General features: G+C 37.3%; 1 protein-coding gene across 1 annotated transcript in view; it reads right to left on the bottom strand.

Annotated features, from left to right (window-relative positions):
- Nucleotides 1–2,041: 2,041 nt before the first annotated feature.
- LOC107596777 (metastasis suppressor protein 1-like) overlaps nucleotides 2,042–18,260 on the bottom strand; it is a 90,533-nt gene continuing 74,314 nt past the window's right edge. The window contains exons 7-15 of the mRNA XM_016287580.1: nucleotides 10,875–11,032; nucleotides 10,503–10,610; nucleotides 10,319–10,416; nucleotides 10,034–10,124; nucleotides 6,841–6,951; nucleotides 6,549–6,705; nucleotides 6,191–6,217; nucleotides 3,990–4,261; nucleotides 2,042–3,011 (exon numbers count right to left, since the gene is read on the bottom strand). Coding sequence (XP_016143066.1) covers nucleotides 2,361–3,011; nucleotides 3,990–4,261; nucleotides 6,191–6,217; nucleotides 6,549–6,705; nucleotides 6,841–6,951; nucleotides 10,034–10,124; nucleotides 10,319–10,416; nucleotides 10,503–10,610; nucleotides 10,875–11,032 — 1,673 coding nt within the window. The 3' untranslated portion in view covers nucleotides 2,042–2,360. The remainder of the gene's footprint in view (nucleotides 3,012–3,989; nucleotides 4,262–6,190; nucleotides 6,218–6,548; nucleotides 6,706–6,840; nucleotides 6,952–10,033; nucleotides 10,125–10,318; nucleotides 10,417–10,502; nucleotides 10,611–10,874; nucleotides 11,033–18,260) is intronic.

The following is an 18,260-nucleotide window of genomic DNA, read 5'->3' as shown; positions in this document are numbered from 1 at the left end:
CTTTATAAAATCTTGCTTCCCCAAACGTTTAAACAGTATACAATTTTACCTACCATTCAATAACAATTGCATAGCAAAAATGCTAAAAACCAATCAAAAACAACATCCTGATAACCACCCACATTTACAACAGAGCTTTCTAGTGGCTTATTGCTTTAATGACTACTAAAGTCCCAAAACAGATTTCAAAATGTCAATGGAGAAGAGACTGGTTCACAATAATTATGGTTTCTTCACTTTAATTTGACATTCATCCCTTTCCATTGATGTTTGTATCATGAAATGGTCTAGCATACAGAATGCATAAGATCAAATGAAGGAATCAAAAAGTGAGAATGATAACAAAAAATAACAAAAGCACTCCTTTGGGTAAATTCCTTTCATTCCACCTTTCGATCTTGCAAGTTTAAAATTTTTGCTCAAGCTGGAAGATAAAGCACTGCAACAGGCAGCACTCATTATGATCCAGCCATCGCTATATCTCAGCAAAGAAAACTTCCACACAGATTAAAGCAGCACTAACAGCAATGCAGATTAGTGGAGAAACACCTCGGTCAGCTCACCTTTCAGAGTAAAACCATATTCTTTTACACTCCAGGAGCGCCGTACAGCAGCTGCAAGCGAATCCTACAGTAAAAGGCCTGAGGAGCATTGTGTCAGCAGTGAACATCTCTGGCCATGTCTAAATCACTGAAGAGAGACTAAACAATTGAGCATTCAGATGGAGAGGGGGGCGAGAAATCCTAGACACAGCTCAGACAGGTGTGAAGTAACCCTAGACTGAGAATAACCTGAAAAGTATACAAAAAACAGGGGGGCGGTGAAAAAAAGAATGCGGTAAAATATGAAGAAACAACTTTTGCAGCAGGAGTGAAAGTTCAAAGCGTGACAGATATGATAAATTATAAGACATCAAAGAGAGTACAGATGCCCGCGAAAAATGCCGTCAGACCGCAGAAGTGCTTCTGGATATCAGGTTCATTACATTCAGCATCATACTGAGATGAATACTGTCCTAATTAGATCTAGAGATGCTAAAAATGATGTCATTAAACCTGTTATTAAATATGTTAAAGGCATTGGTGATGCACTTCAACTTGAAAGCAAACGTCCAGCATTGGCTTTCATTTAAGAAAACAAAAACAGAACCACTTTAAAAGATTGAGATCTTAGTCTTGACAGAAGTCTTTCAACGTGAAAAGACAAGTATACCCTACATTTCCATTGAATAAGCTTTACTTAACTTGGTGGAGGGATGGGACACTTTGATTTCAAACAAAGAAGGCAACTAGCAACAGAACAAATTCTATCTATAAACCTAATGCAACCATTCACTTTCTTTTCTGGTAATAATAATAAATGAGTTTAAGGAAGTTTTTTTAATTCAAAGACATACAAAAAAAAAAAAGCTCAAAGTCATGGGCCAAAAGTTTGAGGTTTTATGAATTAAGTCTTTATAAATCATCCAGGAGAGCCGATTTATGCGCATCAACAGGGCTACAGCATCAAAGCTTTGGTAAACAAACGATTAAAAATTATTCAGAATCAAAACAGGTTGAATAAATAACCACAGTGATGCCTTCGTAAGCTCTCACAGTCATAAGCAACACAAATAAGATCCACTATTCCAGTCCTTCATTCATCCACCCAATCACATCTCTCCTTCCCTTCCACCATTCCTCTCATTGGCTGCATTCGGCATCCAGTCATTGGGCGGATTAAAGGCAGTGGTGCAGTTTTCTGTTACCCTAAACTGTACAAAAATAGACGCCTAGTGCTGCTTTATCTAATTTCGAAAATAAACAAGAAAACAAAATTAATAATAATACAACAGTCTTTCGATTGTTTCGCTAATATATACAGAAGTTTTTGATCTCTAACCAGAAGGCTGAGTGCTTTATCCTTGCGAATACGACATAAACAAATAACTTTAATATATCTTAAGCTCCGATGCTCAATCTAGATCTCTAAATACATATATATCTGTGCATATAGGTATACATATATATGTAAAGCACACAGTCATATATATATATATATATATATATATATATATATATAGGTTTACATATATATGTAAAGCACACAGCCTGCAGAACTAACTTTAATTTATTGAGAGGCAACATTTGCACAGACACTGCAAAACGGTTGTTCTTCGCGCACAGTGAAGTTAAACCGAACATCTTTTCATGTGGCAGGAGTCGCGCGTTAGTCGACCGTTTTGCTTCCACTTAAAAACAAAACAAACAAAAAATACGCAAACCTCAACAATAAAAGGCATGAAAAAGTCGCTAAATGAAAAGAAGTCAAAGGCAACCGTAAAAAGTCACAGATGAATTCAAAGAGCGGGAAAAAGAAAATCAGTTGAGATGGTTGGGGGTGATTAAAGGCGCCGAACGGTCATTGGTTAGTGTCCGACGTAGTTTGACTCTTCGGATCATACTCAACATGTCACCTCCGCTGCCTGGATCAGGAACGCCGTCGACATGATCCACGCCAGGCTGAGCAGAATTGATCTTCCCGCTTTCAGTGGGCAAGCTGGAATTGTGAGCTGCCATGTTTTGAATCTGCTGCTGATTTTGATGTTGCTGCCGTTCGAGTTTCTGCTGCAGCTCTTTTTGATGTATCTGTTGATATTGCGGCTCCTGCGGTTGGTTATACTGCTGTTGGTTATACTGCTGTTGGTGATTGTACTTTTGGTGATTATATTGCTGTTGATTATATTGTTGTTGTTGATGATATTGCCTCTGTTGCTGTTGGTGCAGTGCATACTGCTGTTGCTTGCTCATTTGATACAGTGGCTCTGTGCCACCCACTGGTGGCTGCCCAGGGAACATGGAATAGTATGGAGGCGGCATTGCACTCAGACTCTGAGTGGACGTACAGAAATTATGTCTGGTGTGAACCAGATCAGAACCAGATACCCTGTTACTCTGCATCACCCCAGGAGGGCACATGGTCTCCTCACTGCCGCTTAGGCCGGCGGTGGAAACAGACGCCTTCAGCGGCACCTAAGAGCAGGATGAAAGTGGTTTTCTTATTAATTCTATAACAATGACAACATAAAAATATACAGCCTCTTTTTAACATGAAACTAAAATTTAAAAAAGCTAAGCAAATACATCTAAAATACTGTGAACATTCAATAATTGGGAAACAAATTACAAAATCAAATTGGGATTTCCTTCAAAACTTGAAATATAAAGGAACTTCACCAAGAACAAAAAAGATTCCGATTTAAATTCATACAGGATTTGATTCTTATTTCATTTTAGAGTTCTAATGGATCAGAACCCTACTTGTATTTCATTACTTTAACACATACTTCAATACATTAATAATAATATACTGGATATACGCTAACATTTAAAAGTTTGGTATTGGCAAGATTAAAAAAAAGAAGAAAAATCTCACACTCAACATGGCAGACAACGATCTGATTTTTTAAAATACAGTAAAAACAGTAATATTAAAAATTACTACAATTTAAAATAACTTATCTATTTTAAAAATGTAATTTGCAAAGCTGAATTTTCAGCATCATTACTCCAGTCTTCAGTGTCACATAATCCTTCAGAAATCAGTCTAATATGCTGGAAACCAGGACATTTTTCAGGATTCTTTTCGAATAGAAAGTTCAAAAGAACAGAATTGATTTGAAATATAAATATTTTGTAAAACTATAAATGTCTTTAGTTTTACCTTTGATCAATTTAATGCATTCTTGTGGAATAAAAGTATTAATTTCTTAAAAAAAAAAAAAAACATTTACTGACCCAAAACTTTGAACAGTAGGATGTGCTGTAAGTGCATTAAAATCCAGAAAGGAATTTATTTTTATGTCCTGTGGGGCCACTGGTGCTGGAATAATTAAAAAATTAAAAAATCCCAATCCTTCAAGATTGGTTCCAAATTATGCTAGATATTCCAGCAGGTCTCGTTTACACTGTTTAAGAATTTTCTGAGTAGAGTTTGAATAGATGAAGGACCTGTGGTGTGGAGATGGGGATAGGCACTCCTCCACTGATGGTACCACGGCGGATGTTGGGCTTGCTGGAGGGTTTACGGCGGATGGTGGCCGTGTGGGGTCCTATAGGTTCCGGATCCATCAGCAGACTGACGGTAGAAGCCGGCCTCTTGCTTTGAAACATTTTGCGGTAATTGAGACCCAAGTCGCTGTTGCGGGGAATCGTGGAAGATTTATCAAATTCAGACTGACTGTGGGCATCCTCGCCTCCATGCAGGGAGATGTAGTCATAGTCTGAAAGAGAGAGAAACACAAAATGAGGAGAGTCACACACTGTGATAATGCTGAATGACAGCACTTCTATATTGTCTTGAGAAAAAAAAAATGAAATTCAAACATATGACAGTGGAAGAAAACACAACAGCTGTTCATTATGTCTCAAAATGTCAGGGCTTAACAATAAAGATGGCCCAACTTTGTGAGAGTGTTTCGGACAGGACAGTGCATGGGGTTTTTATACCTTGCAAACTTAACTTGCCTTCTGTGATGTTTTTAACACTGTTGAAAGGTAGCATTATCTAGTTGATCAATTTTTAATTAGTAAGATGTTTAAATTAAACCTACAAATAGGGTTGGGTATCGTTTGGGTTTTGTTCGATACCGGTGCCAAATCGATACTTTTAAAACGGTTCCGGTTCCTAAACCGGTACTTATTAAAAAAATAAAAATTCCCCCAAAAATGATGGATTGGCCATTAGCATTATAAACACATTATGTCGGTTTCATTCATACTGGACGTCAGAGGGCGCCCTCGCACAGAAAATCCACATGTCCAGTCACAGAAGTAGCAGAACTCATGACCCTCCAGGAAATCCTTTATATGGACAAAGGCACCACTATTATAGCTGTAACCGAGTACACAGAACATATAAACATTTTGAATTATAAAACAATGACAATAAACACTCGACTGCGACAGTATAGTTTAGCTGTGTTATTCAAGCCATCTCTGGTATTTTCATAATAATTAAGTATATTTATAATCCATTGCTAATCAATGTATTCTTTTTAAAGTACCCGATGGAACATATTTTCTGCCTCACTCTGTGACAAGAAGCCACATCAGATCACAGAAGGAAGCATTTGACTGGTGTTGTGGAGTAAAAAGGTTATAATGTTCTCTTTTGTTGGACAACAGGTTTAGAAATGTGAATACAAGGGAAGTTTAGCTTTAGCCATTTTAATTTAAGCATGTTTAGCTTAGTTAATGGAAGGCTCCCTGCTGCCATCAGAGCAAGTGTAATTACGGCATTCATGCGCTCCTCGGATGCTCTCATTTCCCGAGTTGTGCTTTTAAGTCGGAATGTGAAAACAACATGGACACTCGTTACTACAAAGATGTGTTGGATTTGTATTATTAGAGCTTTCCGACTTGAGTTCACGTGCATTTTCTCAGTCGGGAAATAATTTTTCACGTGCGGTGATGCTTCTTACGTCTGTTTCGGAGAACCAGAGGACAAATATTACAATCGATCAATCAGGCATGGCACCGAAATCTGCGTTCTGATTCGGTTCTAGTACATACCGGTTACATAGGTAACCGGTGCCATATTGGTACAGTTTCAGTACACAACCCTACCTGCAAATGCATTTTATATATTTTAAATAGTGTGCATGTATATATAATAAAAAAAATAAAAAATGTAAAAAAACAAATATAAAAAACAAACAACATTTTTTTATTTTGACTAGCAGAAGAAAAAAGTGAAAATTCAGCAAATTTAAGACGCATAAACAATTTTTTAAATAACTAGTATACTAAAATTAAATACAATATAAATAAATTTTTTCAAAATCATTATTAATTGCACTAAATTGACAGCCCTTAAAAATGAATGCATGAAGACAACAGTACTAGATTACCTCCTAAAAATGAATAAAACAAACAACAACAAAAAAGCTCTGTTTAAAAGGGTGTCTTTCAGTTAAACTGAGGCAACATGAGAAGATGGATAACAGACTTGACAACTGATGAGATGCCACTAGTTATATCTCATGGTTGCACGCACTCAAATCTTACGCATACAGATAACACTCTTTCAACAAAGGCACGCCTGCAAAATGACATGGATTCCCTAAAATCAAGACATTTAATTTTTTTATTATTGGTATATGATCACAATGAGAATAATCAAATCTATGCAATGACATTCAGAAACCTACCATATAGAGGAGGTTCTTTCTTTACCGCTGTAAAAGAACAATAAAGTACATTTAACATATATACAAAGGCCCAAAAACACGCACTTTGGTCAGCAATCTAAGCCTGTGATTTGTGCAAGCACATCAGATTTAGTCTAAACTTGGACTATAAAGCACATCTGATGTCCACACAAACCACAAATCAGATTACTGTGTTAAGGGTAAAAAAGGGTAAAAATGCTATACAAAAACATAAAGGAGAAAAAGATATCTAGATTGAGCTTGGTTTATAATCTCTCCAAGATGTGTGCAAAGAAGGAAAATTATAGAACAGAAACAAGCAGCTCATGCATGTAAGCGTACATACAGGCATACTGACCATGCTGCGAGGGAATGGTGTCTTCTGAGCACGACGGCGTGGTCGTCTGGGTGCTGTATCCGCTGGAGCAGTGGAGGGAATCTCGGCTGGTCCGAGGAGCTTCTGAATTAAGCCCGCCTCCAAGAGTAAGAGCCAGCTGCTCCCTGGCTGACTGTGGCTACGGACAGGAATGAGAGCCAATCAGAGATCAGAAAAGGTCTGGAGTCAACCACAATGATTCCGGTAGAATCAAAGGGTGTCTAAAATTCACTTTTTGCTTAGAAATCATTTCTGCATTTAAATGAGCGTGTACCTTGCCCGAGGTGGACAGTGTCCTGGCTCTCTCCTCATACCCGCTGTAAGCTTTGAGCAGTGGGGGCATGGAGGTCCCGTTCTCTGTGCCAGGAGAAATGTGGCCTTTCTCCTACACAAAAATGTACTCTGTTAGTCCATCTCAACTTAGTAAGTAGCAAAAGACACTATGACACACTGTAGTCACTAGGTAATAAGGATTTAAAGCCAACATGAAATGGTGTTCACAAATCAGTTTATCGTGATGTGACATGATTAAACAATAAGTTAAAATATAGGGCGTGACTTAATTTGATCCGACAGGAAATTTGTGGATCATGAAAAATGGGCATTCTGGATCTGAAGGTCAAGTTCACCCACCAAATGATAACTTAATGGTTCTTTAAAAAAAAAAAAAAAACCATAATTTTACCATTATTTGCTACTATCTCAGAACTCTTTATTCCAATAATGTTAACTCTTTTCCCACCATTGACAACATTTTACATAATTTATGACATCTTTATGATGCAAGCTTTGGATTTTTTTTTCATTATACAACAGAAGTACATTTTTTTAGTGATGTTGATAAAAAGTGAATCAATTAGAATATTTTTTCCTGTTGCAAAAAAAATGGATATGTAAAAAGAAAAAGAACACAAACCTCTGTTTACACATTCATACAACAAAATATTGTGGGGGTAATTTGTGAATGTGTGACTCTGGAGCACAAAACCAGTCATAAGTAGCACAGGTATATTTGTAGCAATAGCCAAAAATACATCGTATGGGTCAAAATGATCCATTTTTCTTTTATGCCAAAAATCATTAGGATATTAAGTAAAGATCATGTTCCATGAAGATATTTTGTAAATTTCCTACCATAAATATATCAAAACTTAATTTTTTATTAGTAATATGCATTGCTAAGGACTTGATTTGGACAACTTTAAAGGTGATTTTCTCAGTATTTTGATATTTTTTGCACCCTCAGATTCCAGATTTTCAAATAGTTGTATCTCGACTTAATATTGTCCTATCCTAACAAACCATACATCATTGGAAAGCTTATTTATTCCGCTTTCAGATGATGCATATATCTCAATTTCAAAAAGTTGACAATCATGACTAGTTTTGTTGTCCAGGGTCACATATGATCAAAAATGTCTGAGGTGGCTGACAAAATAATACTCTGGCAGGGAATGAGTTAAACATTACTAAAATATTTTATATTTTATAAAGGCTACATTGCCTAAAACAGTAGCATAAATCCTAAACAGCTACTCTGCCATTGGATAACATTAAACCATCAGCAGGAAAGGGAAAATGTTGAAAAAGATAAATTGCACACAAGAAGACCAGAAATGTATGTAAACAGTCAGTTTTGATTTCATGTCGACTTTATTGATGCTTTGTTAAGTGTAGAAAAGTTCAGATTGGCCTGTCAGAGCATGCAGGTTTTTAGTTATAGATAAGCAAACTGGTTAATGTGTTTGTTTTAAGACATGGGACTGATATTATATTCAAAAACTGAAATTAAAAACAAAATGAATTAAAATCGCTTCTTTCTCCCCGTGTAAAACTATCAGGTGTCCCTCTAAATGGCCTGCAGAGGGAGCTGTCTACCTTCACAGAAATAACCTCCACACATGCACAACGACAAACACAGAAGAAAACCACCAGCGGTAAATGTCCAGTAGTACATGCAACAGTAATGAGTCCATTCCCAGTCACACACAGCACTACACTGAGTCTATGCTCACAGTGCTCCTGTGCCGAAGGTGTTGGCCACGGTGGCCCGTGCGAGGGATTGTGGGAGAATTCCCCTCACTGAGAGCGAGCGCCTTCCTCCCCTCCGACCAGGAGGAGAGGACTGCGTGAGCACTGGGAGACGGAGGTGAGGGGCAGAGAGGAGTGGAACAAGAGAAAGATGAGATTAGGTCAATCCAAGCCTCCATCAAAATCCAAAGCCCCTTAGACCCCTATACAAATGGTTGAAAGTAAATGCTTTCTGGTATTCTATTCAGTGCCTGATTGGAAAATCATAAAATGTTACTTGTTGATCTGACTTTTAAAATATATACATATATCACATAATATGGACGAACTTAAATCAAGACACTACAAGCAAAACCACTGGTTGATTTTGAGATTTTGGGTTATTTTGCTTCTTTCAGACCAGTGGAAATAAAACACCCAAAACAGACATTTAAGTGTTTATTTTATTATACTTCATCTATTTGGTCTGTAGATTTCAACTACAATATATATCTTTAAAGGCTTTTTTCTCAAAATGAGTATTTTCTCCTGCACTGAGCCAGAAATCATTTCGGCAGCACATACACCAAACTTTACTTTTTGGCAGAAATAGAAATAGTTATCCAAAATCTCATCAGTAAAATCTTTAATATGTCAACAAAATTAAACAAGAATTTTGTCCAATGTTCAGATTTCTGTTCTGGAAATCTACGCAAATAAGTGCATTTTTAATTATATTTGCCGAATTTACTTATTTAAACAACATTTTAGAAACCTTGCAATACAAAATTCAATGTCTTCATGCACTTCACTTCATTATTAATGAACTGGGAAAGTATGGTGATCTCATAATAAAAAATTTAACCATATTTACCTGTGCTATCTTGCCTTAACATTTTGGTGTGTTTTCACATAATTAACTTGTAGATCAGACTGATAAACTAGCATACTACACATAATCGTAGCAAACAGTATTATAATTTAGTGTTATAATAGTATTAACCTGTATTATACAATAAAACTGTATAATTTTGCCAAACTTATAATTTATTACCATGCATTTTGTGTTACTATTTTAAGCATCACAACAGTGAAATACTACCTTATTTCCATTACACTTGCACTGTAATACCCAGACAAACTACATTAAATCTTCTATATTATTTGCACTGAAGTACTGTCCAATTATGTGTATTGATGATCAATTTGCTAATTTGATTTTGGGGTTAGAAGAGGTTGGATTTTGAGGAGGTCTGGATTACGCACCACAGCGAACTGCAGGCTGCAGTGTTGGTGCTTACAGCTGTATGTGTTTCTTTGGGCTGAATGAGGCTGTACATGTGTTCCGAGTGACAGATTATTCAAACTATTTGGGTTTCTTAGGATTAGCATACCAGTTGGACTAGGTAAGTTTTGGACCCACAGTTTTGTGTTGTGGTGCATGTATCCATATATACCTGTGTTGCGTCTGCTGCTCTCAGATGAAGCCCATCTACTGTGCTGAAGATGGAGTCCAGAGATGGGACATGACGCACAGAGGTGTAGTTACTGAGAGAGAGAGAGCTTATACCGATTATTTACAATAATACACAATTGTTTGTTACGTGAGTGTCAATTTCGAGGAAAAATAACATGTTAATTATTAATATAACATATATTATCAGTAATTCAAATAACATTTTCTAAGGGCAAGTTAGCAAACAGTTCTTGCAACGGACATTTCTTCCTGACACCGAACTCACCTGCTGATGCTGCCCTTGCGTGATAACGCGTTGCTAGGAGAAGCGGGTGGAGTCTGATACGAGAAGCTGTAGTCTGAGCCTTTCAGATCAAGAATAACCTGCATAAACAAAACCAGACCAGAATGTCAGAGATCGAGAACATGCACAGCTCTACAGATGTGCCGGATTAGAATCCATGCAGCACCTGTTCACTAGCAGGAGGCAGTGTGTTGGGATCAGTCGTCAGGTTGCCAAGATCTTCTAGAATTGTCTGTAAGTGGGTGACTTCACCAAGCATGCTTATCTCTTCATCCTGACAATACAAAGAAAAAAAATGGTGTGACAATATTAAGCAGAAAACATTTTTTATTATTAAATTATTTCCATGGCGATTAGGCACTTTCCCCCCAAATTCTCATAATTCTAATGCATTCTGATGTTTGATTGTAATACAGTCATGAGAATCATCCTGTTTAAAATGTTATGAAAATGTGACAAAATGCTGTGGTCTTATACCAGGCATTTTCTTTTTGCAAAATATAATGTCTTATCAGTCTGTTCAGAGTCAGACACTCACCAGGACAGGTTTGAGCATTGTGACGAATGAGCAGAATCTTCCTCTTTCCTCGACAAGTGCTCGACACACGGCTCTCTTCTCAGTCTCCTCTAGAACTGCGTAGCGTGTGTTGACGTCCTGAAGAGCGCTGTCCAGCTGCATCCGCACCTCGTCTTTACCTAGACAAACACAATGACATTTCAATATTAATATATTATTTATATTCATACTAACTTTTTATTATTTATATTAATATTAATGCACATTTATATTAATAGTAATACTAAAGAATGATGCATCAAGTATTGTTATTGCTTATTAAAACTAAAATCAAATAAAAAGTTTTGTTCATTAACTGAACTATATCTGAAATAAAAAACAAATATTAGATAACAAAAAACTTAAACTGAAAATTAAAGTGTTGCCTTGGCAACTGAAGTACTAAATAAAGCCAAAAAGGCTAGGAAGTAATGATAAATGTTATAAAAGTATTTAAATATTACTAAAGCAACACTGGATGCTAAACAGCTTTGTCTTGCTGATATTTGAAGGAAGGAATAACTTTGCCTGGTAGTTTAATGTTAAAACTTATGCTGTTTTCAACCACTAGGAGGCAGTACAGTTTCTACAAACACTTAATACATCATGCAAATATGTGCTGCAATGCTAATAGGTGTTCTAAGAGCCTGGCTGTGCAGATTTCATAGTTCTGGTAATGGCACACAGGTGGACTGTATGGTGTGCACGTGTTGCATTTAAAGCCCAGCTGCCACTGAGAGCCCCTCACATTCCATAGTAGCTACTAGATAATACTACTACACAGCAGTGGTCAACAATAAGGCTGTTTTTAGTGACTAACACTGATATCTAGATTCTATGGTGCTGGGCAGCTAATATAATGCAGCTTAATGATAGAAAATATGGATTTACTCAAACATTCTAAAAATCACAGGAAAACATGAACTGGCAAACATGATACAAGTTTACAAGAAAGAAAGAAAAAAAATGATGCAAAGTGTTTAATATAAGAACATAAGTGAGTGATTTTTAATTATGATATGATGACTGCTTCTGTCTCCTGGTGCTTTACTGATGAAGTGCAATGGGAGAAATGTTAGGTTAATCACATTTAGAGGTTTGTTTACCTCATGCCAGCACACACCACGCGAGGGGCTTTAAACACATGACCTGGACTTTTCCTCTGTTTTTCATCTCTCAGCAGATGCATCACCCCCAACACATCTCATCTAAACAAATAGTTTCTTTGCTTTTGCAGTCACATTACTGCATTTTTGACTGTGTATGCGAGTGTGCATCAGGGTCAGAAATCAACTTTTCCATTAAGGGAATTCATTTCTCATTTCACTTTAATGGTGCCAGTTGCTATATTAATTGTCTAGGGGCATTTTTTGCCCCCTTATTTTAAATTTGGGGGGCCTTTTTGTTCGTTTTGGTGGCATTTTTGCCCCAAGCCATTAATTTCTCACCCTGGCATGCATAAAAGGGATGAGCAATAATCTTGATATTCAATCCTAATTTTATATTGTCCACCAGCAAACACATCACAAATATATCATGCAAATTTAATGTATTGCTCAGTCCTACAGTCGTAACAATAAAGGTTCTTGTCAAATGCACAAAAAAGTCCTTTATAATGGAAAAAAGGTTCCTTAGATTATTAAATGGTTCTTCACGCTTCATGGTTATTTTAAGAACTGTTTACTGAAAGGTTCTTTGGGGAACCAAAAATGTTTTCTTTATGGCATCACTCCAAAAACCACCTTTCAGAACCTTTATATATGCGTTTATGGACGATTTGCAGCTCTTCTCAGTCTCAAAAATACACACAGCTACATTTTCAACATTCCATCCAACAGAAGAGCATTCTGACAGCTTGTGCAGGACATTCAGACGCATACACACTGATCCCATCGTCCCCACTGCTAACAATAACCTCAGGTGTGCTTTGTGACACCTGTTCTTCTGCACTCCAAGCTGCCATGCAAGACAGATGTACGGTTACTTTCACAGGCACTGCAAGTTTCTTCAGACACGTTTATAATGATGTTCGCTCACATTAAATACTACAATGATATGCTGGCATGTTAAGATCACTTGACCTGGTGAATACTACTTCATCTCAGTGACCCACTAGACACTTTTAAGTAGTAGGGGAAAAAAAACTATAATTGTCACTGGTAACAAATACACCTGAGAATGGGACATTTCTAAAATTTCAATTCACCATATTTTAGCTAAGGAAACCTTAACTAATCCTCACAATAAGGTTCATTAGCATTTAGAGAACACCTCTTGAGTCTAGATTGCATTTTAATTAAATAACAGAATCAGATCCACAAGTGTTGCACAAGTGCCACAGCACAGTAAATCTAAACAACCTCTGCAAATACTCGTCAGTGTTGCGGAACTCAGTTAAGTCCTTTGACCTTCCAGGCAGAGACGTGATCCCTGGTGCTCGAGTACATTGACCTTGTGCTGGATTGTGTCACCGGATGTGTGTTTAGATGCTCTTAGACCATTACAACTTCAAACACAGCTTGCAGTGAAGGCTGAAAGAAACCTGGTTGGGTAGGACAGCTTATAGGGCTGGGGTCATCTTCAGTTTAAAGGGCAAAGGTCAGTAAGTCTGTTGATAAATCCCACGGCCTATCTGAAATATGTTACAGGAGCCTGTTTCATGTTAACAGAATACACCCCAAGAGAAATGTGAAAAGAGTGACAACAACCCCTCAGAACACATTAAACATCACCCTAGAAACAGCATAGCAATGTACTAGACACCGCTAAGACGACTTCAGGTCAGCAAAAATATTCAGCAGGTGATACACCACAACCATAAATGAGTTGCTTTGAGTCAGCTACTCGGACACCGCCTAAACAACCTCATAGCAACACCCTGACAACCACCTAAAACACACCAGCATCATGAAGAGTTTTGCACTGGCAAGTACCACCCAAATCTTCTTATGAAAAAATGTATAAATGAATTATTTATTTATTAATATACAACAAATATTATTTCATAAATAATCTTATTTTAACTCTTTCCCCGCCAGCATTTTTGAAAAAATTTGCCAGCCACCACCAGCGATTTTGATGATTTCCTCTAAAAATTTGATGGCCTCCAGTATATTTTGATGTATAAATATTTGAATATGCAATACACCAAAATAAAGATCAGAGCCTCTACTTTTAAACAAAATGTTAAAAAATTTTTTGATTCTAGCTTAAATCATCCTTTTTTTTTATCAACACTTGAATATAGTTAGGTTTCATAAAAATGCATAATTCTGAGCAAAAATAAAATAAAGATCAGAGCCTCTACTTTTAAACAAAATGTTAAAAAAAATTTTGATTCTAGCTTAAATCATCCTTTTTTTTTATCAACACTTGAATATAGTTAGGTTTCATAAAAATGCATAATTCTGAGCAAAAATCACATTTTTATCAAAAACTACATCTGGATAATATTCAGTACGATTATCAAAGCATAAATCCAGTAAATCGCTTCCATCAACACCTCCAAAGCTTACAGACATATACCACTTCCTGGATCAACATTTTACTCCGTAACATTATGCAGTTTTCATTTATATGCTGTCTATTGCTGATGATCGCATTATTTTTCATATGAATCTGTTTACATAAAAGATTGCTCGTTTCTCCGTCCTGTTTACGTGTGTTTTTGTTCGGTAGGTTTTGTACTCGTTCTGAAGATGCGTAATAGCGCCCCCGAGTGTACAACAGTGAAAACACGGAAAGCCGTAAAAACTCGTCTTTGGAAGGGGAAGCGTTTTCTTGTAAAAGACGAGATAACTCGTCAATGGCGGGGAAAGAGTTAAAATGGTAATTATCTATAATCTATGGGAAATTATGCATTTTATATAAAGTAGAACCAAGTGGAATGACCCATGCACATTTTAGAAAAGTAACACAGCTTTAGTGTTTAGTTCATTTGAGCCATTTAAACACAAAACAAACCCAATTTAAAAACAGAAAAGGGAGGTGATGGGAAAATAACCCAGAGCCATTCAGACAAAGGTGTGTGCGCCACAGAGACATTCCCTGAGGTCTAGAAATCCCGAGCGGTTGGAAGCTATGATGTCATGAGCAGACACCTTCTCTCCATAAACACATGCAGGAGGAGGCAGGTGTGCAGGTTTTCTGGGAGAAGTAGGGCAAAGGAACCTTACTGATGATGATGATGATGATGGTGGTTAGCCTCCACCTAGTAGGTGTTACTGCACTGGATCTGTGACTAAGGGCCCCCGAGGATTTCATTTTTAAACGAGTGCACAGCAACATGTGAATATACCTGGCCTGTATATAATTTAGCATACTAGGTCTAAATAACAGACAAATAAAAAGAGGAAATCATTTATCCATGTATTAAATATGAGATGAAATACAAACAAATTCTAGACCTTTAAAACTATTTAATTCATTTCTAAAGATGTAGTTAATTCAGACGCCAGAAAGTCCAGAGCACAGGATCTTCAAACCATCTCAAACACAGCAGCAACGGCATTGGAATACTAATGTGCATAATAATTCAGATCCAGTGCTCTTTTTCTTCACAATCCCCTCGCAGACTGGTCCAAGTCTTCAGAGCGGTCTGCCCCCGTAGACCTCAGAGTAACACAAATGCAAGATATAATGATGAATGTGCACTCCGAGACGCATCATAGGTCTAGGCGCCATATTTATTTTCATTGTCTCACCATCTGTGAGAGTTATGGCAGTAAATCAGACAACGCTAGGAGGGGTTTATGGATGTGCTGTGGTGATATAAAAGCACTAGCCTCTGAATCACTTATGCTAACACTTCATCTTGTGATTCAGACTGTCAGGACAAGGCCAGGTTTTCCTCATACAGCTGCAGATGACTAACATCACACTAAAAGGCTCTCTTAGTGGGAGGTACAACAGATAACAGTAATGATTTTTATTGGAACCGTAACATTTTTTTTTATGCATGCATGTGGTAAAATTCCAAGTAGAGATTAGCTTTGGTGAGTAAACCAAACTAGGGTACTAGTTATTTGGAAATGCAAAATAAGATGGGGTAGAAAATGCAAATATAGAACACTGATCGCATCGAAACAGAGATACAATCAGTCTGCCGGAGAACTACTAATGAATTCCAACAAGATCTCCCCAAAGAAATGCATCCAGCCTTATTATACAGAGTCCCCTTTAGTTTTCATAATCAGTAAGTGGCTGATAAAACCAAAAGACAAACTGGATCTGAGGTCATATTACTCCTAAATACAAGACAAGGCAGATTGGGCAGAAGCAGCAGAACCCTTCCATATGAAAGGGAGTGTATGACCACAGGGTGTTTTCCCAATGTTGGGAAAGATGACATGCCAATGGAAGGAAGGATGGGGGATCTCTTTCCTCTTAGAGAGTTTGTGTGGCCTTGAGCTATGAGCTATTCTGGTGACAATGTTCAGACAAAAACTGCTCATTTCCTCAAATGCTAGTTCTCCCCCTTAAAAATGCATACAATCACATTCCAACCACCTTCACAACAAAACAAAACAAAACAAAACAAAAAGTCCCTCCATATAGTCCCTCCAGTGTCACATGATTCTTCAGAAATCATTCTAATATGCCGATTTCGAAACATTTCTTATTTTTAATGTTGAAAACTTGTGCTACTTAATATTTTTGTGGAAACCTTGATTTTTTATTCTGAATTGTTTGAATAGAGTTCAAAACAGCAGCATTTATTAGAAATATTAATCTTTTGTGACACTGTAATGTCTTTACTGTCACTTTTGATCAATTTAATCCAAACGTATTCATTTATTTCTTAAATCTTACTAACCCCAAACTTTGTATATACAGCTATATACAGGTGCATCTCAATAAATTAGAATGTCGTGGAAAAGTTCATTTATTTCAGTAATTCAACAAGTTGTGAAATTCGTGTATTAAATAAATTCAATGCACACAGACTGAAGTAGTTTAAGCCTTTGGTTCTTTTAATTTGGATGATTTTGGCTCACATTTAACAAAAACCCACTAATTCACTATCTCAACAAATTAGAATATGGTGACATGCCAATCAGCTAATCAACTCAAAACACCTGCAAAGGTTTCCTGAGCCTTCAAAATGGTCTCTCAGTTTGGTTCACTAGGCTACACAATCATGGGGAAGACTGCTGATCTGAAAGTTGTCCAGAAGACAATCATTGTCTCCCTTCACAAGGAGGGTAAGCCACAAACATTAATTGCCAAAGAAGCTGGCTGTTCACAGAGTGCTGTATCCAAGCATGTTAACAGAAAGTTGAGTGGAAGGAAAAAGTGTAGAAGAAAAAGATGCACAACCAACCGAGAGAACCACAGCCTTATGAGGATTGTCAAGCAAAATCGATTCAAGAATTTGAGTGAACTTCACAAGGAATGGACTGAGGCTGGGGTCAAGGCATCAAGAGCCACCACACACAGACATGTCAAGGAATTTGGCTACAGTTGTCGTATTCCTCTTGTTAAGCCACTCCTGAACCACAAACAACGTCAGAGGCGTCTTACCTGGGCTAAGGAGAAGAACTGGACTGTGGTCCAAAGTCCTCTTTTCAGATGAGAGCAAGTTTTGTATTTCATTTGGAAACCAAGGTCCTAGAGTCTGGAGGAAGGGTGGAGAAGCTCATAGCCCAAGTTGCTTGAAGTCCAGTGTTAAGTTTCCACAGTCTGTGATGATTTGGGGTGCAATGTCATCTGCTGGTGTTGGTCCATTGTGTTTTTTGAAAACCAACGTCACTGCACCCGTTTACCAAGAAATTTTGGAGCACTTCATGCTTCCTTCTGCTGACCAGCTTTTTGAAGATGCTGATTTCATTTTCCAGCAGGATTTGGCACCTGCCCACACTGCCAAAAGCACCAAAAGTTGGTTAAATGACCATGGTGTTGGTGTGCTTGACTGGCCAGCAAACTCACCAGACCTGAACCCCATAGAGAATCTATGGGGTATTGTCAAGAGGAAAATGAGAAACAAGAGACCAAAAAATGCAGATGAGCTGAAGGCCACTGTCAAAGAAACCTGGGCTTCCATACCACCTCAGCAGTGCCACAAACTGATCACCTCCATGCCACGCCGAATTGAGGCAGTAATTAAAGCAAAAGGAGCCCCTACCAAGTATTGAGTACATGTACAGTAAATGAACATACTTTCCAGAAGGCCAACAATTCACTAAAAATGTTTTTTTATTGGTCTTATGAAGTATTCTAATTTGTTGAGATAGTGAATTGGTGGGTTTTTGTTAAATGTGAGCCAAAATCATCACAATTAAAAGAACCAAAGACTTAAACTACTTCAGTCTGTGTGCACTGAATTGATTTAATACACGAGTTTCACAATTTGAGTTGAACTTTTCCACG

Source organism: Sinocyclocheilus grahami, unplaced genomic scaffold (genome assembly GCF_001515645.1).
Source record: "Sinocyclocheilus grahami isolate Dianchi unplaced genomic scaffold, SAMN03320097.WGS_v1.1 scaffold223.1, whole genome shotgun sequence".
Lineage (NCBI taxonomy): Eukaryota > Metazoa > Chordata > Actinopteri > Cypriniformes > Cyprinidae > Sinocyclocheilus > Sinocyclocheilus grahami.
The sequence above is the reverse complement of the archived record's forward strand: the minus strand, read 5'-3'. Positions and strand labels throughout refer to the sequence as shown.